Source organism: Choloepus didactylus, chromosome 10, assembly GCF_015220235.1.
Source record: "Choloepus didactylus isolate mChoDid1 chromosome 10, mChoDid1.pri, whole genome shotgun sequence".
NCBI classification, from domain to species: Eukaryota; Metazoa; Chordata; class Mammalia; order Pilosa; family Megalonychidae; genus Choloepus; species Choloepus didactylus.
Genome location: NC_051316.1, coordinates 69567308 through 69589927, shown reverse-complemented (window position 1 = coordinate 69589927; position 22620 = coordinate 69567308). Strand labels below are relative to the sequence as shown.

The window sequence follows — 22620 nt, the reverse complement described above, 5'->3', positions numbered from 1 at the left end:
ACTCTGCTTCTGCCTTCAGGGAAATCCAGACTTGACTTTAGGGGGAATCCAGGCTAATTCAGAGCTTATCTGGAGAAAGAAAATAAAGTGCAAAAGAGGAGTAAATGCCTTTATGCTCACTCACAGATGTAAAAGGAATCTTAATAACAGAAAACACTTTGAGGCCACACTTTTTGTCCTTGATTCAAGTGAAAGACATCACTGAGCACCTCCTATGCACCAAGTATTATGCCAGGACCTAGCAATATCACCTGAAACAAGGTTGTCCCTCATCTCCAGGATTTTACAGTCTAGTCATGGGGAAAGTTAAAAAAAAAAAAAAAAAAGGTGAAAACAGTGTAAGAAAATCTACACCTAAGGGATGCACCTACAGGAGACACAACAGAGATAGCGCCCAACTCACACAATCCTCCAGTTCATGGCTTTGCTACCATCTTCCTAGGAGTCTGAGTCTGAAAACTTAAACTAAGACACACAGTATAGAAACGCAGTTGGTGTTGAGTCATCTGATGGCAGTGTGTTAGAGAACATGGATTCCTGACCTTTCCAAAGTCAAGGTGTTTAGCTCTTCTTTCATTTTAAAAGCCACCCAGTTTCTTCCCAGTCAGTACCATTTTTGCTTAATTTTGCCTTCCAGAGACCATTTGTTTAACTTGAATGGAAAGGACCTTAAGTTATGATCATTTAGATGGAGCTAAAAATAGCTCAACTAAGAACAAATCCACTGAAACTAATGTAGCCTAAGAAATACACCCATTTTCAGTGTGCAGATTTGTCTCCAAAATGAGTAGAAAGAGAATGAAGGGGAAAAAAGAAGTTAATATAATATTTGAACTCAATATCCATCTGATAAACCCAGTGATGTAGGGAAGCAGGTACAGTCTCAAAATAGGTAATAAGACTGCTTTATCCTACTTCACTGTTTCAACTTACAGTTGCATAGGCCTAAAGGATATATGCTTACAAATTAATTTTTATAAGCTCCTTTTTTTTTTTACACCTCAGGGACACTGGTATAGGGCTGGGAGAACAGTGGGAAATTTATTTAACAGCACAAGTATTTTAACAGTTCTACTTATTTTTACTTCTTTCTAAGACTGTTAAGATATTGGGCAGAAGGAAAAAACAATATAAATATGACCCTTTCTCAAAGATACCATTTCATTATTCTAAATGAAATTAGTATTCTCTAATTCTACATTAAAATCAAAAATATTTTAAAAATTGGACTTGAGCCAACTTGAAGAGATTTCCGCTGGTCAAAGATGTGACAATTTGAGTTTCAATAACAATATCTGCAATTGAGTGAAACACAACAAATATTTTTAAATCTATACGTCGAAAAATTAGTTTAAAAAAAACAACAAAATGGAAAGAGTCAGGGATTTATTGTAGCTTTCCCTATATAAACTCTACCACTGGATAACCAAACAGGCAAGAAGGAGTTTCTTTTTATAGAAGTACTCAAGTTTATTAGCTTATAAATCTCCTAGCTTATTAGCTCAAGTAAGAAATGATAGAATTAGAACATCATTTCTGCAAATCATAATGAATTAATAGAACTAAGCACTGTTGAGCATCACCAGCTATTAACATCATAAAAAGAAAGACAAACTCATTATCTTGTGCCTCCTCATAAAAGAACATATCACTCCCTACAGTCTTGGGGAAAAAAAAATGGAAAAAAAAAAATCCTGAATCTAAGCAAGCCTCTAGAGCTAACTACCTATAACAGGGAAACAAGTTAATGTATCCCATGAGGATGCAATGAAAAATAATCCAGTATGTAGAAAACTCTACAGTTCAAATAATCCAGGTAGGATTAAATACAAAATCTAAAAGGAAGAAAGAGGTGGTTTAAAACATACTTAAAAGGCAGATAAATAAATAAAACTTTAAAGGCCAAACTTTGCTATGGTGTTTATTGCGTAGGTGGTAAAACTAAAAAGAAATATACGGAAATTATTACTATAAAAGTTAGGATAATTACTTTTAGAGCAGATAGTAGAGGTTATGATTAGAATTGGGCATGTGGAGAACTTCTAGAGTGGCTGTAAAAGTTCTATTTCTTGAACTGAGTAACAGGTATAAGGGTGTTTGTCTAATGTGAAAACAAATTTTAAAAATCATGTAAAGGATGCTACTTTAGAATGAGATGCTAGGGTTCCCGTGAGACAGCTAATTCAATCTCTTTAAAGGTTGGCCCCAGGTAGCTGCATTTTTTATGAACTCTGCCTGGTAAGTTTTACGCACACTAGTTAGAACCATTTGACTGGAGTTGAAGCTTTATGAACCTTGTCTGTTTTCACCCAATCCCTATAGGACTGTGCCATACAGCAGCTGCTCAATAAATATATGCTAAGGGGATGGAGGTAGGGGGTGCGGAATGAGAGGACAGGGGAATGAATGGACTTACAATAAAACAGTCACAGAATGATAGCAAAAGAGATTAAACGTTAAGAAATTCTGACTGATAACTAGGTTTACTACTCACATGAATCTAATACAAGTACGCAGGAATAATATGAAATTTACTTCCTAAATGCATTACATTTAAGTTGTCATTTGAATCCCAGTAAATCTATATTTACCTATATAGTATTAATAATATTTTATATGTATGATATATATTTTTCTATAACATAATATATAATTATATGTATTATATCTATGATAATGTGCTATATATTATATAGTTATGTATTATATAGATGTTATAAATGATTATAGCTATTAATGCATACATTACTATAATTGTGATAGATATCATTACATATATTATACATATGTAACATTACTTATAACATACTCTAATATGGAGTATTATATACAGTTATGTAGCATATAATATTATTTAGAGAACTCTAGTATATGTGAAGCCATTCTAATCATAAAATTAACAAATGACAAACTGACAAATTAATTACTTGCACCTTTCTCAGCTCCTAACTTCTACCAAAATCTATATTCATTGACCCCTTTCCTCACCTGCCACTTATTCCTCTTATTCCAATTTGGTTCCCACCATCATACTTCCCTGAAACTACTTCTTCCAATGTGAAAAATAAACTATTTGCAGTATCCTAAGAGTATTTTCTAATCTTTACCTCACATTATCTGTCCAAGTTGACCATTCCCCCTTCAGATATTTTCATTCCTTGATTTTCATGTCATTTCTCTCTTCTGCTTCTCAGATGATCCTTCTAGCTATTACTTTCTCAGGCTCCTCCTTCTCAGTACACTCCAAATGTCAACAGTTCCTGGAGTTCCTTCTCAGCCCTGTCATCTAATCCATGGCTAAAACTCCCAGCCCAAAGCAGATGTCTACAAATCTATACTTTAGGCTAGGCTTCTATCCTGAATTTCAAAACCATATATCCTACTACCTATACTTCCATATGTACTACAAACCAAGTGTACCTAAAACCAAATTCATCATCTTCCTTCCAAAATCAACTACCACGTCTCAAAGTGACTGGTGCCATTCAATTGCCCAAAATAGAAAGCTGATATTCTACCAAGGAGCCCACAAAGCTGCACTGATTTCATCTCCTATATCTTCCTTTGTCCACTCCCATTTCCCTAATTAGTCCCTCCTCACTTCCTCCCCTTTGAGTATTGCCCTGCTCCAAACCCTCCTCCACATTCCCACCAGAATGATCTTCCATACACAAAAACATGAGGATCCTCTTCACTGAACAATCTTTAATAGCTTGCCATTCCATAAAAGATAAAATATGAACTCATTTGTGCAGCATGAGAGACTCTTCATGATATGCCTTGCCTTATCTTCCACACCTTAATCCTTAAACAATAATAAACACCTTATTCTCTGAATAGGCCATGCCTGCTCTCTGTGATTGGGCACATGCTGTTCCCCCAGCTGTAACTCCTTTCCCAACCTCTAGCTTGTAGGCTGGGGAAAAATTAGAGGGAGTACAGTCTACAAAACTGTCCTCACTTCTGACAATTGCAAGTTCTGGGGTCCCCAAAATCACCACTAGAGTTGATAATTAGCTAGAAGGACTCATGGAACTCACTGAAAGCTGTTTTACTCACAGTTATGGTTTATTACACTAAAGGACAGCAATTAAAATCAGCCAAGGGTCCCTGGCAACGTGGAATATGACTCCCGGGGAGGAATGTAGACCTGGCATCGTGGGACGGAGAACATCTTCTTGACCAAAAGGGGGATGTGAAAGGAAATGAAATAAGCTTCAGTGGCAGAGAGATTCCAAAACGAGCCGAGAGATCACTCTGGTGGGCACTCTTACGCACACTTTAGACAACCCTTTTTAGGTTCTAAAGAATTGGGGTAGCTGGTGGTGGATACCTGAAACTATCAAACTACAACTCAGAACCCATGAATCTCGAAGACAGTTGTATAAAAATGTAGCTTATGAGGGGTGACAGTGGGATTGGGAAAGCCATAAGGACCAAACTCCACTTTGTCTAGTTTATGGATGGATGTGTAGAAAAGTAGGGGAAGGAAACAAACAAAGGTACCCAGTGTTCTTTTTTACTTCAATTGCTCTTTTTCACTCTAATTATTATTCTTGTTATTTTTGTGTGTGTGCTAATGAAGGTGTCAGGGACTGATTTAGGTGATGAATGTACAACTATGTAATGGTACTGTAAACAATCGAAAGTACAATTTGTTTTGTATGACTGCGTGGTATGTGAATATATCTCAATAAAATGATGATTAAAAAAAAAAAAAAAAATCAGCCAAGGGAAGAAGCACATTGGATAGAATCCAGGAAAGTTTCAAATGGGGAGCTTCCAGTTGTCCTTCCCCCATGGAATTTGGATAGTGTTACTTTCCTGATATACATGTGTGACAATACACAGTGTATTGCCAACTAGGAAGCTCACCCAAGCCTTGCTATCCAGAGTTTTTTGTTTTTTTTTTCCTTGTATGACAAAATTTTTATTGAACACCTACTATGTCACAGGCAGTTTGCCAGACATTGGAAATGTACAAATAACCTTGGGGCATCTCAGTAGTCAAGTCCCTATTCCTTTTTTTCTTTTGAAATAAATTCATAGTTATAGGAACAGTTGCAAAAACAATACTAACCCCATATACAGAATTCCATCATACCCTGACCCCCCTCCCCCGATAGCCCAATCCACCAACTTTAACATGCTGTCACATCGCTATTTCTTTCCCTCCCTCCCTCCCTATCATCCATCATCTATTGCTCTGTCTTCTGAACATATGAGAGTTAGCTGCACACATCCTTGAACATACACTATAATTCACATATATACTTCCCATGAACAAGAACATTCTTTTATGCAATCCTATTAAGGACAGCTAAGAAGTACAAGAGATTCAACAATGATACAAAGCTTACATTCTATATTTCCTTTTCCTTATGTCTCAACTGTGTCCCTTTGAGCCTCCTGTCCTGCATCCTCCAATCCCATCCAGGTTCATCCTTGGCATTCAATTGTCATCTATTTAGACTGTCTTTTTTTTTTTTCAATTGTGGAAACATGTATACAGCCTAAATCTTCCCATTCCACCCTCTCCCTAGCCTTCCATTAGTGGGATTAATCACATTTAGAATGTTGTCATGCTCCTTCCCACCATCCATTACTAGAAATTTCCCTTCACTTCAAACAGCAACCCTACACTCATTTCTTGACTCCCCATTGCCCCTTCCCCCATTTCTCTTAACCCATACTCTATTTTTCATCTCTATGGTTATATTCTCTGATAATCTCTTTGTGTTTACTGTGGGGCTTAAAATTAATCTCTTAAATCCATAACAATCTTGTTTTTCTTTGACACCACCTTCACTTCAATAGGACACATAAACTATGTCCCTATACTCCTCCATTCCCCCACCTTTATATAGTTGTCTAAAATTACATATTTTACATTGAGTTCAAAACCACTGATTTGTCATTAGAGTTTGTGTATTTTATATCACGTAGGAAGTACCTAGTGGAATTACAGTTCAAAAATTATTGACTTCTATTTGTATTCCATTGTGGTCAGAGAATGTGCTTTGAGTATATTCAATTTTTTTTTAATTTATTGAGGCTTGTTTTATGTCCCAGCTTATGGTCCCTTCTGAAGACAGATCCATGATCACTAGAGAAAAATGAGTGTCAGTGATTTGGGATGTAAGGTCTGTTAAAATTCTCTATATCTCTTTCTCCTTTCTTTGTTTCTCTCTTGGTAGGGCTCCCTTTAGAATCTGAAGTAGGGCAGGTTTTTTATTGGCAAAGTCTCTCAGCATTTGTTTGTCTGTGAAAAATTTAAGCTCTTCCTCAAATTTGAAGGACAGTTTTGCTGGATAAAGTATTCTTGGTTGGAAATTTTTCTCTCTCAGAATTTTAAATATGTCATGCCACTGCCTTCTCGCCTCCATGGTGGCCGCTGAGTAGTCACTACTTAGTCTTATGTTGTTTCCTTTGTATGTGGTGAATTGCTTTTCTCTTGCTGCTTTCAGAACTTGCTCCTTCTCTTCAGTATTTGACAGTCTGATCAGAATATGTCTCGGAGTGGGTTTATTTGGATTTATTCTATTTGGAGTTTGCTGGGCATTTATGCTTTGTGCATTTCTATTGTGCAGAAGGTTGGGGAAGTTTTCCCCAACAATTTCTTTGAATACTCTTTCTAGACCCTTACCCTTCTCTTCCCCTTCTGGGACACCAATGAGTCTTAAGTTTGGATGTTTTATTTTATCTATCGTATCCCTGAGATCCATTTCGATTTTTTCGATTTTTTTCTCCATTCTTTCTTTTGTGCTTTCATTTTCTGTTCTGTGGACTTCTAGGACACTGAGATATTGTTCAACTTCCTCTAATCTTGTATTGTGAATATCCACAGTCTTTTTAATTTGGCCAACAGTTTCTTTTATTTCCATAAGATCTTCTATTTTTTTATTTACTCTTGCAATGTCTTCTTTATGCTCTTCTAGGGTCTTCTTTATGTCGCTTATATCCTGGGCCATGGTCTTCTTGATGTCCTTTAAATACTTTGCCATTTTTTCGTTCCTCAATTGTAGTTCTTTGATTAATTGTGCCAGATACTGTGTCTCTTCTGATATCTTGATTTGTTTGTCTGGAGTTGGATTCTCCATATCGTCTGGTTTTATCATATGCATTAAGATTTTCTGTTGTTTCTGGCCTCTTGGTATTTGCTTTGTTTGACAGGGTTCTTTCGAGTTGTAAAAAAAGATACCAATCTAATTTTTCAGAAACACAGTTTGGTGGCGTACACTTTCTCTAACTAACCAGCAGATGGCGTCTGTGAGTCACCTATACCCCTCAAGTCAGTTCTCAACCTTGTTCCCGTGGTGTGTGGGGAAATGATTCTTGTGGGGTTTAGTTGGAGAACTCAGTTTGGGTGTGTTGCTGGAGCTGTCCGCCCTGAATGTGTGGTGTGTGTACGGGGGCCAGGGAGGAAAGGTAGCTTTAATATTCAAATCCCCCAGGTTCCCGGAGATTCAAGGCTGCCACAAGAGTCTAAGCCTTCATTTCATTTCAGCCCCAGAACCTCTCTCTAGCTGTCCCACAAACCACTGGACTTGGCGTAGTGCCCCTGGGTTCTCCGAGTGGGTCCCCCCTCCCAGCTGCGATCCTCCAGGACCGCTGCCGAGGGAATGCTGTGCTACGTCACCAGTGCATGCCGTCCCTCAAGGGAAGCCCAGGGCCGCCGGGCCATGGAGGGGCGCTCTCAGCCTGATGCAAAGATGGCCGAATGGGGCGTCTCAACCCCCCCCTCCTTACACAGTTCCTCCTTCTCAGCTCCAGGACAACTGGCGGGGCTCTGGGTTGTGGGCACAGCCCCGGGCAGGAGTTTATCCAGCCCTCCAAGGAGCCAGCTGCAAGCCACAGGGTTTCTTTCTGCTTCTGGCTCTCCTCTCCGTTCCCCCGGCCCTGAGGGTATCTGCAGCCGGCTATCTTCCAGGAAGGACACCGAGAGGCCAGCCTGGCCCCCTCTTGCTGTGTTTTACTGCGTGGTTCCCACTATCGCAACTGCAGCCTCTCCTGGGTTTCTCCCTTTTTTCTTTTTTTTTTAAAAGAGCCATTCAGTCTCCAAAAGCCAAGCCCTGGATTCCCCACAACGCCATGTGTCTGCGGGTCGTCCAGCCAGCTTACTCACTCGTTTCAGAATGCAGACTCCCGGTTTCACCAAGTATACAGCCCCTGTGATACTAGGAGACCTCGTCTAGCTCACGCATCGCTGTAACCGGTATTCTGGGTCATTTTCTGATTTTTATCTAGTGTTTTTAATGGAGGTGTTTTTTTGCCCTGTCTCACCTAGCGGCCATCTTAGTTTTCCCTATCCAGAGTTTTTAGAAGGGCTCTATGGTTGACTGTCCACACAGCTGACCTCAGTCCCAGCTCCTCCAGAGACAGAGCTGATATTTAGTCTCCATCCTCTCTGGAGTTAGAACTGACATCATGTGGCTGAGCTTCAATGTCCAGCCCTTCCAAAGATAGAGCAGATAGCATAAGCTCAAAGTCCTCATCATAAATTGTTATCATTAGACTATAAGGTGGCCAAAGCCTCTAGGTAAACAAAGATACTCTTATCAGGCAGGACATTCCAAGGGCCCAGGGATTGCCTTCCAGTGGCAAAGGCCAGACATCTCTTTGGGCAAGGTTAAATTCTTTACTACATACCCAGGTAGTATACTCAGCCTTCAAATCTCAATCATGCTCTACTTCACTAAATTAGTGTTCCCACTGCACTGTAAATATACTCTCATAAAAATATTTATCTTACTGTTCCATAATAACCTATTGGCATATCTATAAATCCCTTTAGGTCATAGATTTACCTTTTCATCTATGTATTCTACAGAGCCTGGTATTCGTATTTATTAAATGTTCAATACTTTCATTCTACATGAAGGAATGCAAAAAATATCACAGTGATAGACCCTTAATCAATGGTCCAAAGAATATATAATGATTTATTTTATAGTATATGGTATTAGTAACAGATCAAACCACCTCTGAAATGCAATAAACTAAATAAGCACTTCCCACCCAGCTACTGAAAAGCTCACTTAAGTAATAACTGACACATCAAAATTTCATAATATCCACATAAACCTTACCTCTTTCAGAAGTTCAACACTACGCTCTAAACGGTGAATTAAAGATGAGCATTCCCCAGTTATCTTTAAGCTCACTTCACAGACACATAGCAGCTGAAGGGTCAACTGGGTAAGCTGAATTTTCCAGAAAATGGGATGACGCAAAAGGCTTAAGTAAACATCCTCAATAAAGAACATCACTTCTGTTGTCTGTATTAAATCTTTCATCTGTTTTAAAAAAAAATTCATTATATGATATGAAAACAATATACCAAAGAATAATTTTAAGCTATACAAGAGGCTTTTGATAATAAGATATTTTTCTCTAAACCTACAATGACTTAAAAGAGATGAAGAAAATCACATAACTCAATGCTGGTTAAACTATATAAATCTGCCTTCTCTGTTTGTCATTAACCAGAATACAATTTGCTGCTGTTTTGTTACTACTGGCTGGCACAAATTATTTTCATTTATTTTTCTAGCTCCTCTGAGTGCAGATGTTTTAAGACAAATTATGTGACAGTGCCAGCATGTTGAAGGAAATTACTGAAAGCTGGTTTTGAGTTCTCCAAATGAACTCTCCTTTCTATAATACTAACATAGATACTTGGTGGTAATGAGTCTGCATTTATTCTAACACGCTCCTAAGCCCTTCATCGGCAAGATATTTGCTCAGACAGCCTTAACTGAGAGCATCATTTTCATATTTGGCAGATATAATGAAAGATCATATTCAAGTGGTAGGGTATCTTCTCAACAGGCTAATATATTAGATAGGAAGGATTTGGGTGCTCTTGAAAATCCCAATTCAATTCAAACCCAGCTGGTCTGATCAAAATTCTGGAGTTGGTATTAAGGATATGTTTCTGCTCACAGCCACATTGGCATTTCCCAGAGATTACAAACAATGAACCATCTGCTTCAATCAGGAGCCTTGTGTCTGTTAAATTCATCAAGAGGAAAGCCTACAGTTGACCAGCTGTACCTTTCACCAGTGGTTACCAACATAATAACCCAAAATGACTATGTTTTACACAGAGAGAAAAATTAGTTCCTAATAGACAACAGCGGAAAACAAAATAATAGAAGATCAAGGGGGAAGAGATGGCAGAAAATATTAAGATATAAAAATAATGGTGAACAGCCCAGTAACTAAACTATTTTGCTGTTTTGCAAACATACAATGGGAAAGTCAAAAGGCTACCAAGGAAAGAGAGGGATTTAAAACACAGTGAAGCCTCCTGTTTATTTGCCAATATATTTTCTTGTTTGGAATATCAGCTGGTTGGGTTGGGTGGGGTTTTGTCCCCAACACTAAATTTCCTTGGGGGGAAAAAAATTGGTGTGAGAGAGGGGAGAGTTTCATAATAGACATAAAATATCTACCAAAGAAGAAATGGCAAGGCCATTCAACAGCATCCAAGTTTAAGAATATTCATATGAAGACACCATAGTGCATACCTTCTATTGGTCATTGATCAAAACCCTCTGTACTTAATTTCCCATGAAAATTTGGTTTACAATACTAACAAAGTGTCTATTATTAGTTATGTATTGTTAACACAAAGCCTGTTCTTTAAAAAGAAGGAAAGACTTTGGGGGGGTATGATAGAAATGTCCTAAAACTAGACTGTGGTCGGTTCCACAAAACATTCAATGATACAGTTAAAATGGGACTTTTATGGTATGCAAATTATATATCAATGAAGCTGGGATTTTTTTTTAAAGGAAGAAAACATTTTCCCATGTGTGTAAAGCATTGTGTTAAATACTAAAAGTGATGTATAATCTACTTTTCTCATGAAATTTGGTTGTGCTTTCAAAACTCAAAATTCTAACCTCAAAATTCATCCTGGACAAAATATGAATAATTGCTAAAGCTATGTGATGAGTGCAAATTTGAAATTTTCCATAAAAAAATTTTTTTAAGATAACTTCAACAATTCAGCATTAAAGTCTCCCTAATCTTTAGCATTATCAAAATTCTTAACAAGAATAATTTCAAAGTAATGTTCCATCTTTATATAGAAATAGATCATATATAATGGATAATACATGGGATGACAAGAGTCACAATTAAAAAGAAAGAACTACTGGGACCAAAGTCAACAGAGTTCAAGGAAGGTAGTGCAAAACAGTCAATTCCATTAACACATAAAATGGAAGAGTGATTGGTGTGAGAAGAAGAAAAAATAATAAGAGTTCCACTGACCACCATCTCAGCATAGGTCAAAAGGGTGGTGCGGCTATTTGTAAAAAAAAATTTTTTTATTTTAATGTGATTTTATCCCAGTGCTAATTATGGACCAGCCCACATCTACAGTAATGCACTTAGCTCTAAGCAGAACATTTCATAGCAGCACATTCTAAGCACCAATAAACCAGAGAATTTCTGGCAGAGGATATGAAAAGTCTCAGAAGTATTTCATATAGAGAAGTAAAAAGAAAAATTGAGAAGAAGAGAAGGAAGGGAGGGAGGAATGGAAGAAGTGGAAAGAAGCAAAGAAGGGAAGAAAGGAAAAGAAGACAGAAAGATAAGATACAGATGGGCTTTTTAAAAAATTTATTTTTTTATTTGTTCTGAGAAGAATGGAGACCAATGGTAGTCTTAAGAAAATGCAGGTCAATAAGAGGAAATGCTTGCTAAAAAAAATTCATAGAAATGGCTGCCTTGCAAAATAGTGTGCTTTCTATCACTAAAATATTCAATTAGTCGTGGATGGTCATCTTTTAGAGAGTATAAGAGAGTATAAGAAATAACTGAAAATAAGTGGGAAAATGGATTATTCTACCTATAAGACCCCTTGCAGCTCTCACATTCTTTGTTTATTAAGCTGATTTGTTAAGTAATTAAATGTACTTATGTCACTAGTTCCACTAGTTCTAAATGATATACCCCCCTCCTCTTTTTTTGACATATATTAACTACAGTAAAAAGCAATGGAGATTCAGAAATAGTTCACAGAGCTAGAAGTAGAAGTACTTAGGCTTGTTAATATAGGTACATGAAGCAAAGACAAAAGCTTACCAAAGGGCATGGAAAAGGCTAATACAGGCATGGTGTGAAAAAGTGCACTCTAGTTCAAGATGTTCTGTCCATACATTACTTGATTGCCCACACATAACAAAAGCCTTCGAAAAGCCACAGGAGAATTCATTTTAATTAACTTTGATCTGGCTTGATAAGAGGAAAGCCCATTTATGAGGCACAAAAGAAAAGATTCACTACTGTCACTCCTTGCTAGTACGAACTTAAAACAGGGCACCTATGACATCAAGTCATCACTGAAAAATATTCACAGATTCCGTCTATCAGCTAAGCAGCATAGTGCTCAGATTCTAGGTAAACAACAGACCTCAATTATGGGATGGGCTGGACTGATAAATGAATCACTACACTAAAATCACAACACATGGCAAAGGGAATTTTTTTAATCTGCAGTTATAGAGACATTTGCTCAAATTTATCTCTCCCCTGAACTCCCTCAGCATTTTATCTACACTTTTCATCTACCTACTTTGAATTATAAGAATTTATATAATCCTCTTAGCTCTCTTACTAGACTGGGAGTTTCTCAAGAGCAGGATCCATCTTGGCAACCACTTATGTTATAAGGGGTTATGTGGGAGCTGGAATCTAGCCAGTGCTCAGCTGACCAAACCCTGCACCCCCAGGGCTCTATCAACCCAGAGACACACCTTTTTTCTAATTTGCACAAAAGAGTCCATTTCTACCTTGTAACTCGAGCAAAGGGAGGGAGAGAGAACTCAAAATTCTTTTCTCCGAAAAGTGTTTCTTAATTAATGCAGGAAAGTTTTCATTCCTATTAATCCCAAATGGACTATGTCAATATATATTTCTGTGAATTTAGTGAAATTATTATTTATGTGAAATCTAGACTTGTTTCTTTTATCTTTTCCAAAATATTGCAAGCATTTCTAGAGACAGGATTGTGTCTGAGTTTGCCAAATCACAAAGATTCTTAAATCACCTTATCAACACTCACTGATGCTTATGCTTATATTAATAAAGGAGAATAAAAGGCCTTACCTGCAAACATGAAACCATGTTACAACAAAGTTGAAGTATCTGTTGTTCCAACACTGATGGCTGTTCGCTGTCACAAAGACTCCGGGGTTGAAGTAAGACTTTCAGCAGGGCTACTCGAAGTTGACCATATTCTTGTAACTGGGATGGTTCACAATATAGATACCATAGAAATGATGCCATTATTTGGATACATGAAATCTCTGACCTACAATTCATATAATGCATTAGCCAATCACTGAGTAAAGACAGTACCAACTTGCTAAGTGGCAAATGTCAACTTACAGGGCATGGTATAACATAAACTACCATGCTATCAAGTGTAAATTTTTGTTATGATTCTCCTATTTCACCATGACCTAATTAGACTATGCTAAATGGCTCTTTGTGCATCAGGAAACATGACTCAAAACCTGGAGACAGTAAGTCTGATATCCAGGAGTAACAGAGTCCCTATTTGCACACTAGGATAGCATCTACCTCTCCAGGACCAATCTTTGGTGAACATCAGAATCATCTGAGAATCTTTTTTTGAATTACAGATGTCACGATCCATTCTCTAGGAGCATGACATAGGCATATATTTTGGGGAAAAACTCTACAGGTGAGGTTCTGTGTAAAAGAAAGCCACACAGACAACCTAAAATTATGATAATAATTAACATTTACTTGCAACTTGTTAACTCTTACTGCCAGTTACTGTATTTTATGCCTTTAGACACATTTGATCCTTACTACAACACTGTGAAATGAGAAATATTATTATCCCCATTAAGCAGATGCAGAAATTGAAGCAGAGAGATATGAAGCAATTTTCCAAAGGCCCCCTTTTAAACTCTTCAAAATCAAAGGAGAGAGACTCTACAAATCTTTTGTATATATTTAGATTCAAATATATCCCAATAATCCTGGTCCAAAGTCACTGAAATGCCAGAATGAACTTTTAGAAATAAAAATCTGTTCATGTCCTTAGCCAGATTAAAATCAATTGCCTTTAAGATAAATTATTTAGTCCAGCTTACAAACCTTCTATAATTTGGGCCCTGCTTATCTTTCCAGCCTCCAGTCTTGCTCCTGTCTACTCTTCCCTGATCTGTACTAAACTTCTTTCCGGTCTTCATTCAAGCCATATGGGCTTTCTTCTAACTTACTGCACCCACTAAATGTAACACTCTCCACTTTCTTCTTTTCATGGCTGAATTTTTATCATCCTTCAGTTCCCTGCTTTAAAATGACTTCCTGAGGGCCTTCTCTGACACCTAAACCGCACTGTTACATACCCCTATAGAATCATGACTTTGTTAATACATATTTAACATCTGTCCCCACTGCCAGATTATAAACCAAATGAGGGCATGGACCATGGACTTCTATTTACTGCTGTATTACCAATAACTGTGCATACCAGGTATTCATGAAGAGGGTGAGTCAATCATTCACTCAATTGACTCAAATCAGGTTACAGAGTAGTTTTATAACTAGCATATATCAAATAGATATCATACCTCCACTTATTTTAATGCTTTTATATTTATTATACATAAAGAATTATTAGATATAGATTAACTTATGTCCCCAATTTAGACATTCTTAATCTTAAACCACATTCCTGTGGGTATGAACCTATTTGAATTAGGGTTCTCCAGGAAAACAGAACACACAGGATATATACATATATATATCCTGGATATATATATCTAAAATATTTATATCTATATCTATATCTATCTATATATACATATATAGAAAATATTATGATATTTATTATAGGAATTGGCTCACACAACTCTAGGGGTGGACAAGTCCAAATTCTATAAGGCAGGCTGCAAGCTGGGAACCTGATGAAAGTTTTTGATCAATTCCCTAGAAGCGGCTGGCTGAAGTAGAGATGGAAATTCTCTCTTCTGACTGCTGAAATCATCAGTCTCCTTTTAAGGCCTTCAACCACCAATTGGATGAGGCATCTCTTATTGTTGAAGGCAAGCTCCCTTCATTGACTGTAGATGTAATCAGCCATAGATGCAATCAGCTTAATGATAATTTAATTCCACGAAATATCCTCACAGTAAAAATCAGGCCAGTGCTTGCTTGACCAAACAACTGGACACCATAACCAAGCCAAGTTGACACATGAACTTAATCATCATACCCCATCCCTTGCCAACTCGGCACCCATGCACATTTCCTTAAACCATACTTAATCTCTAAATAAAAACCTAACAGTCATAGCTTTACCTAGCAATACTCAACTGTCCTGCATACAACTGGAAATGCACTGACTCTTTCCACAGAAGAGGGTGTAAGTCCTTGGGTAATAGTCATGCTTAAACTTGATATCCTATAACTTAAATACTATGACATAAAGTTAATACAAATTACGTTATAAAATACAGGGATAAGATAGGGAAGAAAACAAAGATATTTGCTTATGTACATAAATAAACATTCATAACAAATCAATGAAGAAATATATATAACCATCACAGTTCTCACTTCTGTAACTAGTCTTGTGGTCATAGTTTGTTTTTGTCACTGTCTTCTTCCACAATTATATTCCACTTTCATATTCCCTTTACCTTCAGCAAGCACCTCAGCTGGCCATGGCTCTTTGCCTGGTAGGGTGACCCAAAACTTCATTCCTGAAATTTCTGGGCCACTAATAATCATGCCTGGATTGGGTTGTTGCAGTTTTCCACTAACTTTAATCAAAGGGAATGGTAATACTAAGAGACGCCCTAGGGAATCTCCTGTATTCCGGGCAAACTTTTCTTTATCTCCATTGTGTAGCTACTGTCTTATTTTCCCCCTGAATAGTTAGGATCAGTCAACCCAGACAGCATAGTAATTTCTTTCTTTGCCTATTGATTCAGAGGAGCCCAAAGTGGCCAGGAAGCAGTCTTAACTTTCAGTTCAATGGAATCATTGTTATCTCCCAGTGAAAGCTCTCCTGCTTTTGGAAATAAAACCTGAAGAGACCAACAGAGCTTAAGTTTGCAGGGACAGGAAGCAAAAATTTTTCTAGTGGATCACTAGGGATAATAGTGAATGAGGCCACTCTCATTTCTACCCCTTGTATCCTGGACCTTTGAATCCTGGCTATAGGAGAAACAGGTACAAAGAGTGGACACTGATTTAGAGCATTTATAGCCTCCTGGAGAACACTGCCCCAGCCCTGCAAGGTATTGCCACCTACTTGGCACTATAATTGAGTCTTTAGAGGGCCATTCCACCATTATACTAATCCAGCTGCTTCACAATGATGGGGAACACGGTAAGACCAATGAATTCCACGGGCATGTGCCCATTCCCCACAGTTCATTTGCTGTGAAGTGGGTTCCTTGATCAAAAGCAATGCTATGTGGAATACTGTGACGGTGGATAAGGCATTCTATAATCCATGGAAGGTAATTTTGGCAGAAGCACTTCATACAGGGAAAGCAAACCCATATCTGGAGTATATGTCTTTCCCAGTTAGAATAAAATGCCGCCCCTTCCCTGATGGAAGTGGTTGAATGTAATCAACCTGCCACCAGGTAGCAAGTGCTTACCTCAGAGAACTGTGTCATATTGGGACACTGAGTATTGGTCTCAGCTGCTGGCAAATTGGGTACTCATCAGTGGCTGTGGCCAGGTCAGCCTTGAGTAGAAGTCCATGTTGCTGAGCCCATGTATAACCTCCATCCCTACCACCATGGCCTCTCTGTTCATGAGCCCACTGGGCAACGACAGGAGTGGCTAGCGAAAAAGACTAACTGGTGTCCACAGAACAAGTCATACTATCCACTTGATTATTAAAATTCTCATCTGCTGAAGTCACCCTCTGGTGAGCATTCACATGGGACACAAATATCTTCAAGTTTTTTGCCACCCAGAAAGATCTATCCACATCTCCCCCTCAGACCTCTTTGTCATCAATTTTCCAACCATGTTCCTTCAATTCCCTGATCATCCAGCCAAACCACTGGCAAGAGCCCAAGAATCAGTACACAAAGCCACTTCTGGCTTGGTAATAGAGTCTCTTGAAGATGTTGTTTTAGTTAAGGTGTGTCCCAAGTGAATGAGGGTGGCCCCTAATCCAGATACTGAAATCCTTTATAAGCAGAAGAAACTCAGACACAGAGAAAGCAACAGGGAGGAACCAGAGGCTGGAAGTCAGCAGAACCCAGAATAGGAAGGAGAAAATATCGATGTGAGGACAGGGAGCAGATATACAGCCACAGTACCCCAAGGATTGCTAACCGCCAGTACCAGAATGTACATGTTTTAGGGAGAAAGGATCACCTTGCTGACATACAGATTTTAGACTTCTCTTAGCCTCAAAACCAAGAGCCAATAAATTCCCATTGTTTAAGCCAAACCATTGTTTGGTATTTGTCATAGCACCTGACAAACAAAGACATTAGATTAAAAAGATACCAAGATGAACAAGGAAGGCATTATCTATCCTTAAGAACCATACCATCTAACAGAGACAATCTGAATAGAAAGTGAAAACTGCTAAAAGAAAGGTTTGAAGAACACTAGCTTCATGGAGGAAATTACATAATTTTATTTTACCATATATGATTTTATATTACCATACATTTCACAGCAATGTGCTGATTTCAAAACACCGTTAATATTAATCAAAATTTGAAAGTTGCCCAAACGATAAGATTTACTTTTGTTCATTTATTTATATATTCACTCGGAAAATTTATTGAGCACCTACACTGTACCAGTCACTCTTCTGCCTCCTAAAGATAAAGCAAGAAGCAAATAGAGATTAAGTCCCTGCTCTCATTGAGCTCACAGTCATGGGGACTACTTTTATTAATCATGAGCACAAATGCTTATGCAATCTATCAAAATGAAAAGAAGGACTTTTGAATTCATAATTACTACTGAAACATATATCTTTCTCACACCATCCACTTTAGAGACGTAAAAAAGTTTCACAGATCAAGCAATTACATGATGTATATATGAGTCACAAAATGAAGTGAAAGTTTCCAGGCAAGGGATTTAAAAAGCATTGCTTCCCATCTCTGTGAAATAATGTATTCTCCAAAGAATACCTACTATCAGGTGCCAAGAGCATCCACAGATAGCTTATAAGTTTTCTCCTACTTTGAGATGCTGAAGATGAAATTCAGGTTCATATAAGGAAATACATTTCAAAGATGCTGTTATGATTTGACATCAGGAGCATAATTTTGAACCTCTTTCTATTTTTAAAATGTCCCTGGCTTACTCTGCTCTGATTTTAGACTCTGCATTTCCTAGTTAGTATGTGATGATTAACTGTCACTTTAGTCAAGTATGAAATTGCCAAGATTTAAGGAGTAAGGGAAAATAATATAACACAGAACCTGAAATTCCAAAGTGATTAAGAATTTTTAAAAATGTAACCAGTTATACATGTATTTACACACAAGTCTTTTATATTTATGTTTCCCCCTAAGGAGAAGTAGTGGAAAGAGACCTGGGATGAGAGTCTAAAAAACTGAGGATCAAGGCCCAACTCTACCATGAACTAGCCATTTGACCTTGGGTAAGCTATTTAACAGCTCTCTTTAGTTCCCTCATCTGAAAAATTACAAGTTTGAGATTAGATAACCTGAAAGTATCCAGATCTACAGCCCTTGACATCATTGTCAATTTAGGTGATCCTCGGTTCCTTAAAGACAGAGGTGGAGGTGAGATCTTAACATTAAAGGCTTTCAATAAATGAATGTGGATTTAATTATAAAATAATATCCAAAAAATCTAGCATGAAGATATACTGTCATTTCAGGACACCTACATACTATTTAAAAAAGAACGTAAATAGCTGGTTTCATCAACAGTTCCTAAACAAAAAAGAGCTAGTAAATTGGCTTCACAACATTTGGCTTCCTTCCCATAGTTGTTAACCACTACTTATATTCTTATTAAATTACCAACCTGCCTTCATTACCTTCTAAACAACAACTTGAAAAATTACTAAGTTAACTTACTATACAATCAAATGTCAGGAAACTAATAGTCTACTGAAAAAGGCAATCAGAATTATCAATTTAATACTGCAAAGAATAATCTCAGTGCAAAAGTAGAAATGAGGCAACTGAAACTATTATTTTCAAATAAATATAAAATAATTTTAAACTTCTAAATGGCTCTAGACAGCTTACTCCAACACCTGAGAATTTGAGTGAAATGAATGAGTCAATAGAAGCTTATCAGTAAATAAGTCAAATGTCAATTAGTAATCCTTATTCTTATGACTATCTGCACAAATTTCATTAGAATAACTACTTCTAAGCTCCAATATAATATTCCTTTGATATTAAAATAACCAAATAGTAAATTAATTACTTACTGACTAACTAGAGCATTGGAAAAGAGAGATGCACTCTTAAGGCTTACCCTAAAAACAATAGTAGTATCTTTTATAAAGTATCCCAATTTATTTCGCAACAGAAATATCATTAAACAAATGTGTTCATAAATTTATTTATTTTTGAGTTGTGACATAGTTGAACAGAAGATTATTTAGTAAATATTAATATCCTATCTTTGAAAATGCAATCCTAGGTGAGGGAGGAAAGGATAATAATGATGTTCATTTTGAGCTATTCAAATGTTACATGGGTTTTTCTTACTTGCAGCTGATTAAAAGGTCCCCTAAATCTCTTGAAATCTTCCTGTAGCAGCACATCCTGTGAGAAATTCCATCTAAAATTGAAGTTATGAACTCTAAAAGTTTTTTAAGAAGCTGTATTTATAGGATACCATAAAACCTTCAAGAGCGAGAAAACATGAATATTGTTGATGCAGTGTATGAAATTCAGGCAGTGGCTTACCCAAGATAATGTTATGACCTCACATGATGGTGCTAAGTATGTAGTGATGTTATATATAATGAGGGACTCTACAACCCAGTGCCTGGGCCCCACCAGGCAGAAGGCCTCATTTACATAAATGCAGCATTTATAGCGCACCTAGAAATGTGCCAGGTATTATTAATACAAAGATAAAGGAGAAACAGTCCCTGCCCTCAAGTTAACAGGAGTAATGATAAGAAAATGTAGTAAGTGTGTTGATGTTAGAAATAACAACAGCAAATTAACATGGGAGCTTGTAGGAGAGACATTAAACCCAGCCTGTGGTAGGCAAAGACTTCTTAGGGTAGAGAATGCCCAATCATAAATTTCAAATGGAGAAATTAGGAAGGGAGTGGGGTAAGATTCAAGAGAGCAGGGTGAGTACTAATAGCAAAGCACAGAGGCAAGGGAACAGTATTGCTTTCTGTGTGGAACCAAAAGCCAAGTCAGTATACTGCTAAAGCATAAACTGCAATATAAAGATAAGATAAAACTGGTAACATAGGTAGAAATCATAGCATAGACAGAGCCTGGCATGACATACTAGATTTTATCCTGTTTGTAGATTTTATCCTGTTTGTAGATTTTCAAACTTTAAGAAATCAAATCATTTTTTTTTCTAATAGAAAGTTCCATGAAAGAGCAACATGTAAACTCTATAAAATAAGACCTGCTTGTTTGAAGGGGTGGGATGCTCCTCATGCCTGGCAAGTGCACTTTGAAAATCACAGCAGTGGCAATTTAAGCAAGGAAGTAAAACAAAAAAGATTAGATCTCTTGATATATCACTCTGATAGCTGTTTAAGAGAACGGATGTGAACAAGACAAGATTGGAGGCAGAGACACCAGTTAGGAAATGTGGCAACAGTCAAAGTAAAAGATGAGAAGGACCTGACCCAAGGCCATGGTACCAAGAGTGGAAGAACAGCCCCTCAGGGAGCCTTGGTGAAGCTAAACTAACTGCATATCTGGTGGCCATCTGATGGGTCAGCAGTATTACATGATCCCAACTGGCAGGTTTGTAATAGAGAAATTTACCAGCTTTCAGGGGGAAGAACCTATCTCCTATATGTACTGTGGAGTAGTTTACCAAATATTTCTGGTTAACTTTCCTCCTAACCACTAACCAATGCTTAACTTTGCTAGTAACAGCTTTTCTCACAGTCAATATTTCAACAACCAATAAATCTGGAGGCCTTTTTCTCTTACTCTTAAAACGAAAATAGAAAACTAAATCCTGCTCTAGGACATTTCTTCAGGAGAAAACATAGTCCAAGAAGCTAAAAAAACAAGTTCCAAAATTAGCATATACCGTTACATTTCCCCTCACTTATTTTATTTTAATTACCTTTCAGGGCACTGCTGGAAAAAAACTGTCAACTGCTGCAGAAGAACTGGCCAGCAATCAGGTCTGTGTTCAAGCACAGTGATCAAAGGTTGAGGATGATTTCTGAAAAACACCGAAAGTCTTATTGGAAGCTGTCATTCCAGGCCTATATATTGTCAATATCCAAATATAGCAGCAAAAAAAAAAAAAAAAAAAATCCATCCAGAGATTGTGTTCCGCTCCCCCCTACCCCACCTCCACCCAGGATTCAGAACTGTCAAAACTATCCCTTGCTGTATTTATTGCAAAGTTGGTTCTTTAAAATCAACATTTTTTCTTTATCTGTTTCATGGATAAGAAAATGAACCCTGAAATCTGAGAGACCCAAGTTTGAGAATTGACTCGGACATTGACTAGCTCTTACTTGGCCATATTCACGAATCCAATAGCTTCTCTCAGATCTATCCCCTTGATCCCTTCTTTCCTGCAAGCCATAGGCCACCTCCTCCTGCTGATGCTCTTTTTCTAAACCTGGAAGGTTCCATTTCCTCTTAGCATTGCCCCAATTTGTAAGCATTGTCTTTCTCTCTGTGTTCTTAACAACAAACTGTCCAAACTCAAAATGTTTGAAATTTCTATTGAATGGAGCTGTATTTTTTTATTTAGGCTACTTTTAATAGAGACCTACAAAGACAATATAAAACATAAGATCTGCAATTTGAAAGATTCTCAAAGAAAGGCGCTAAAAAAAGGAAGGAAAAAAAGATACTGATGAGTTCTTTTAAATACTTCAAAAAGCTTAAGACAAATTGTAAATCATCAGCTTTTTAAACCATGAAGTACTAGACAAAGCTTTTATAATCTATATGGCTTTTTCTGCTAAGAAAACTTTTTAATAAAATTGGCAACGTTCATTTAAAAAAAAAATTCAAACTATACAAAAAAATCAGTCTTTAACATAAAAGGAACCATACATATAGCGCTGTTCTCTAAACCAATGCTTTTACCCCACAATATATCACTAGCAGTGATTTTTCAAAAAAAGAATAATCAGACCATCAGCTACACCCAAATTATTTTTTAAAGCAGCCTTCTTTTATATCAGCATCTCCTGAGAACTTTTCAGAAATGCAAATTCTCAGGCCTTAGTCCAGACCTAATAAATAATCCTCCAGGCAATTCTAGTGCACTGCTTTTATAAAGCAATAGTTTGCAACACTGGTTTAATGTTAGATTCATCTGGGAACTCTTTAAAAAAAAATACTGAAGCCCAAGTCTCAACTGCATTGGAGTTGTGATGGGTGGAGCCTATGGATCTTTAGTGATTCT

General features: G+C 37.3%; 1 protein-coding gene across 1 annotated transcript in view; it reads right to left on the bottom strand.

Annotated features, from left to right (window-relative positions):
* The window catches only part of FOCAD (focadhesin), a 341517-nt gene that overhangs the window by 270985 nt on the left and 47912 nt on the right, over positions 1-22620 (bottom strand). The window contains exons 6-8 of the mRNA XM_037798691.1: positions 21313-21414; positions 13123-13327; positions 9090-9296 (exon numbers count right to left, since the gene is read on the bottom strand). Of these exons, the coding sequence (XP_037654619.1) occupies positions 9090-9296; positions 13123-13327; positions 21313-21414 (514 nt within the window). The remainder of the gene's footprint in view (positions 1-9089; positions 9297-13122; positions 13328-21312; positions 21415-22620) is intronic.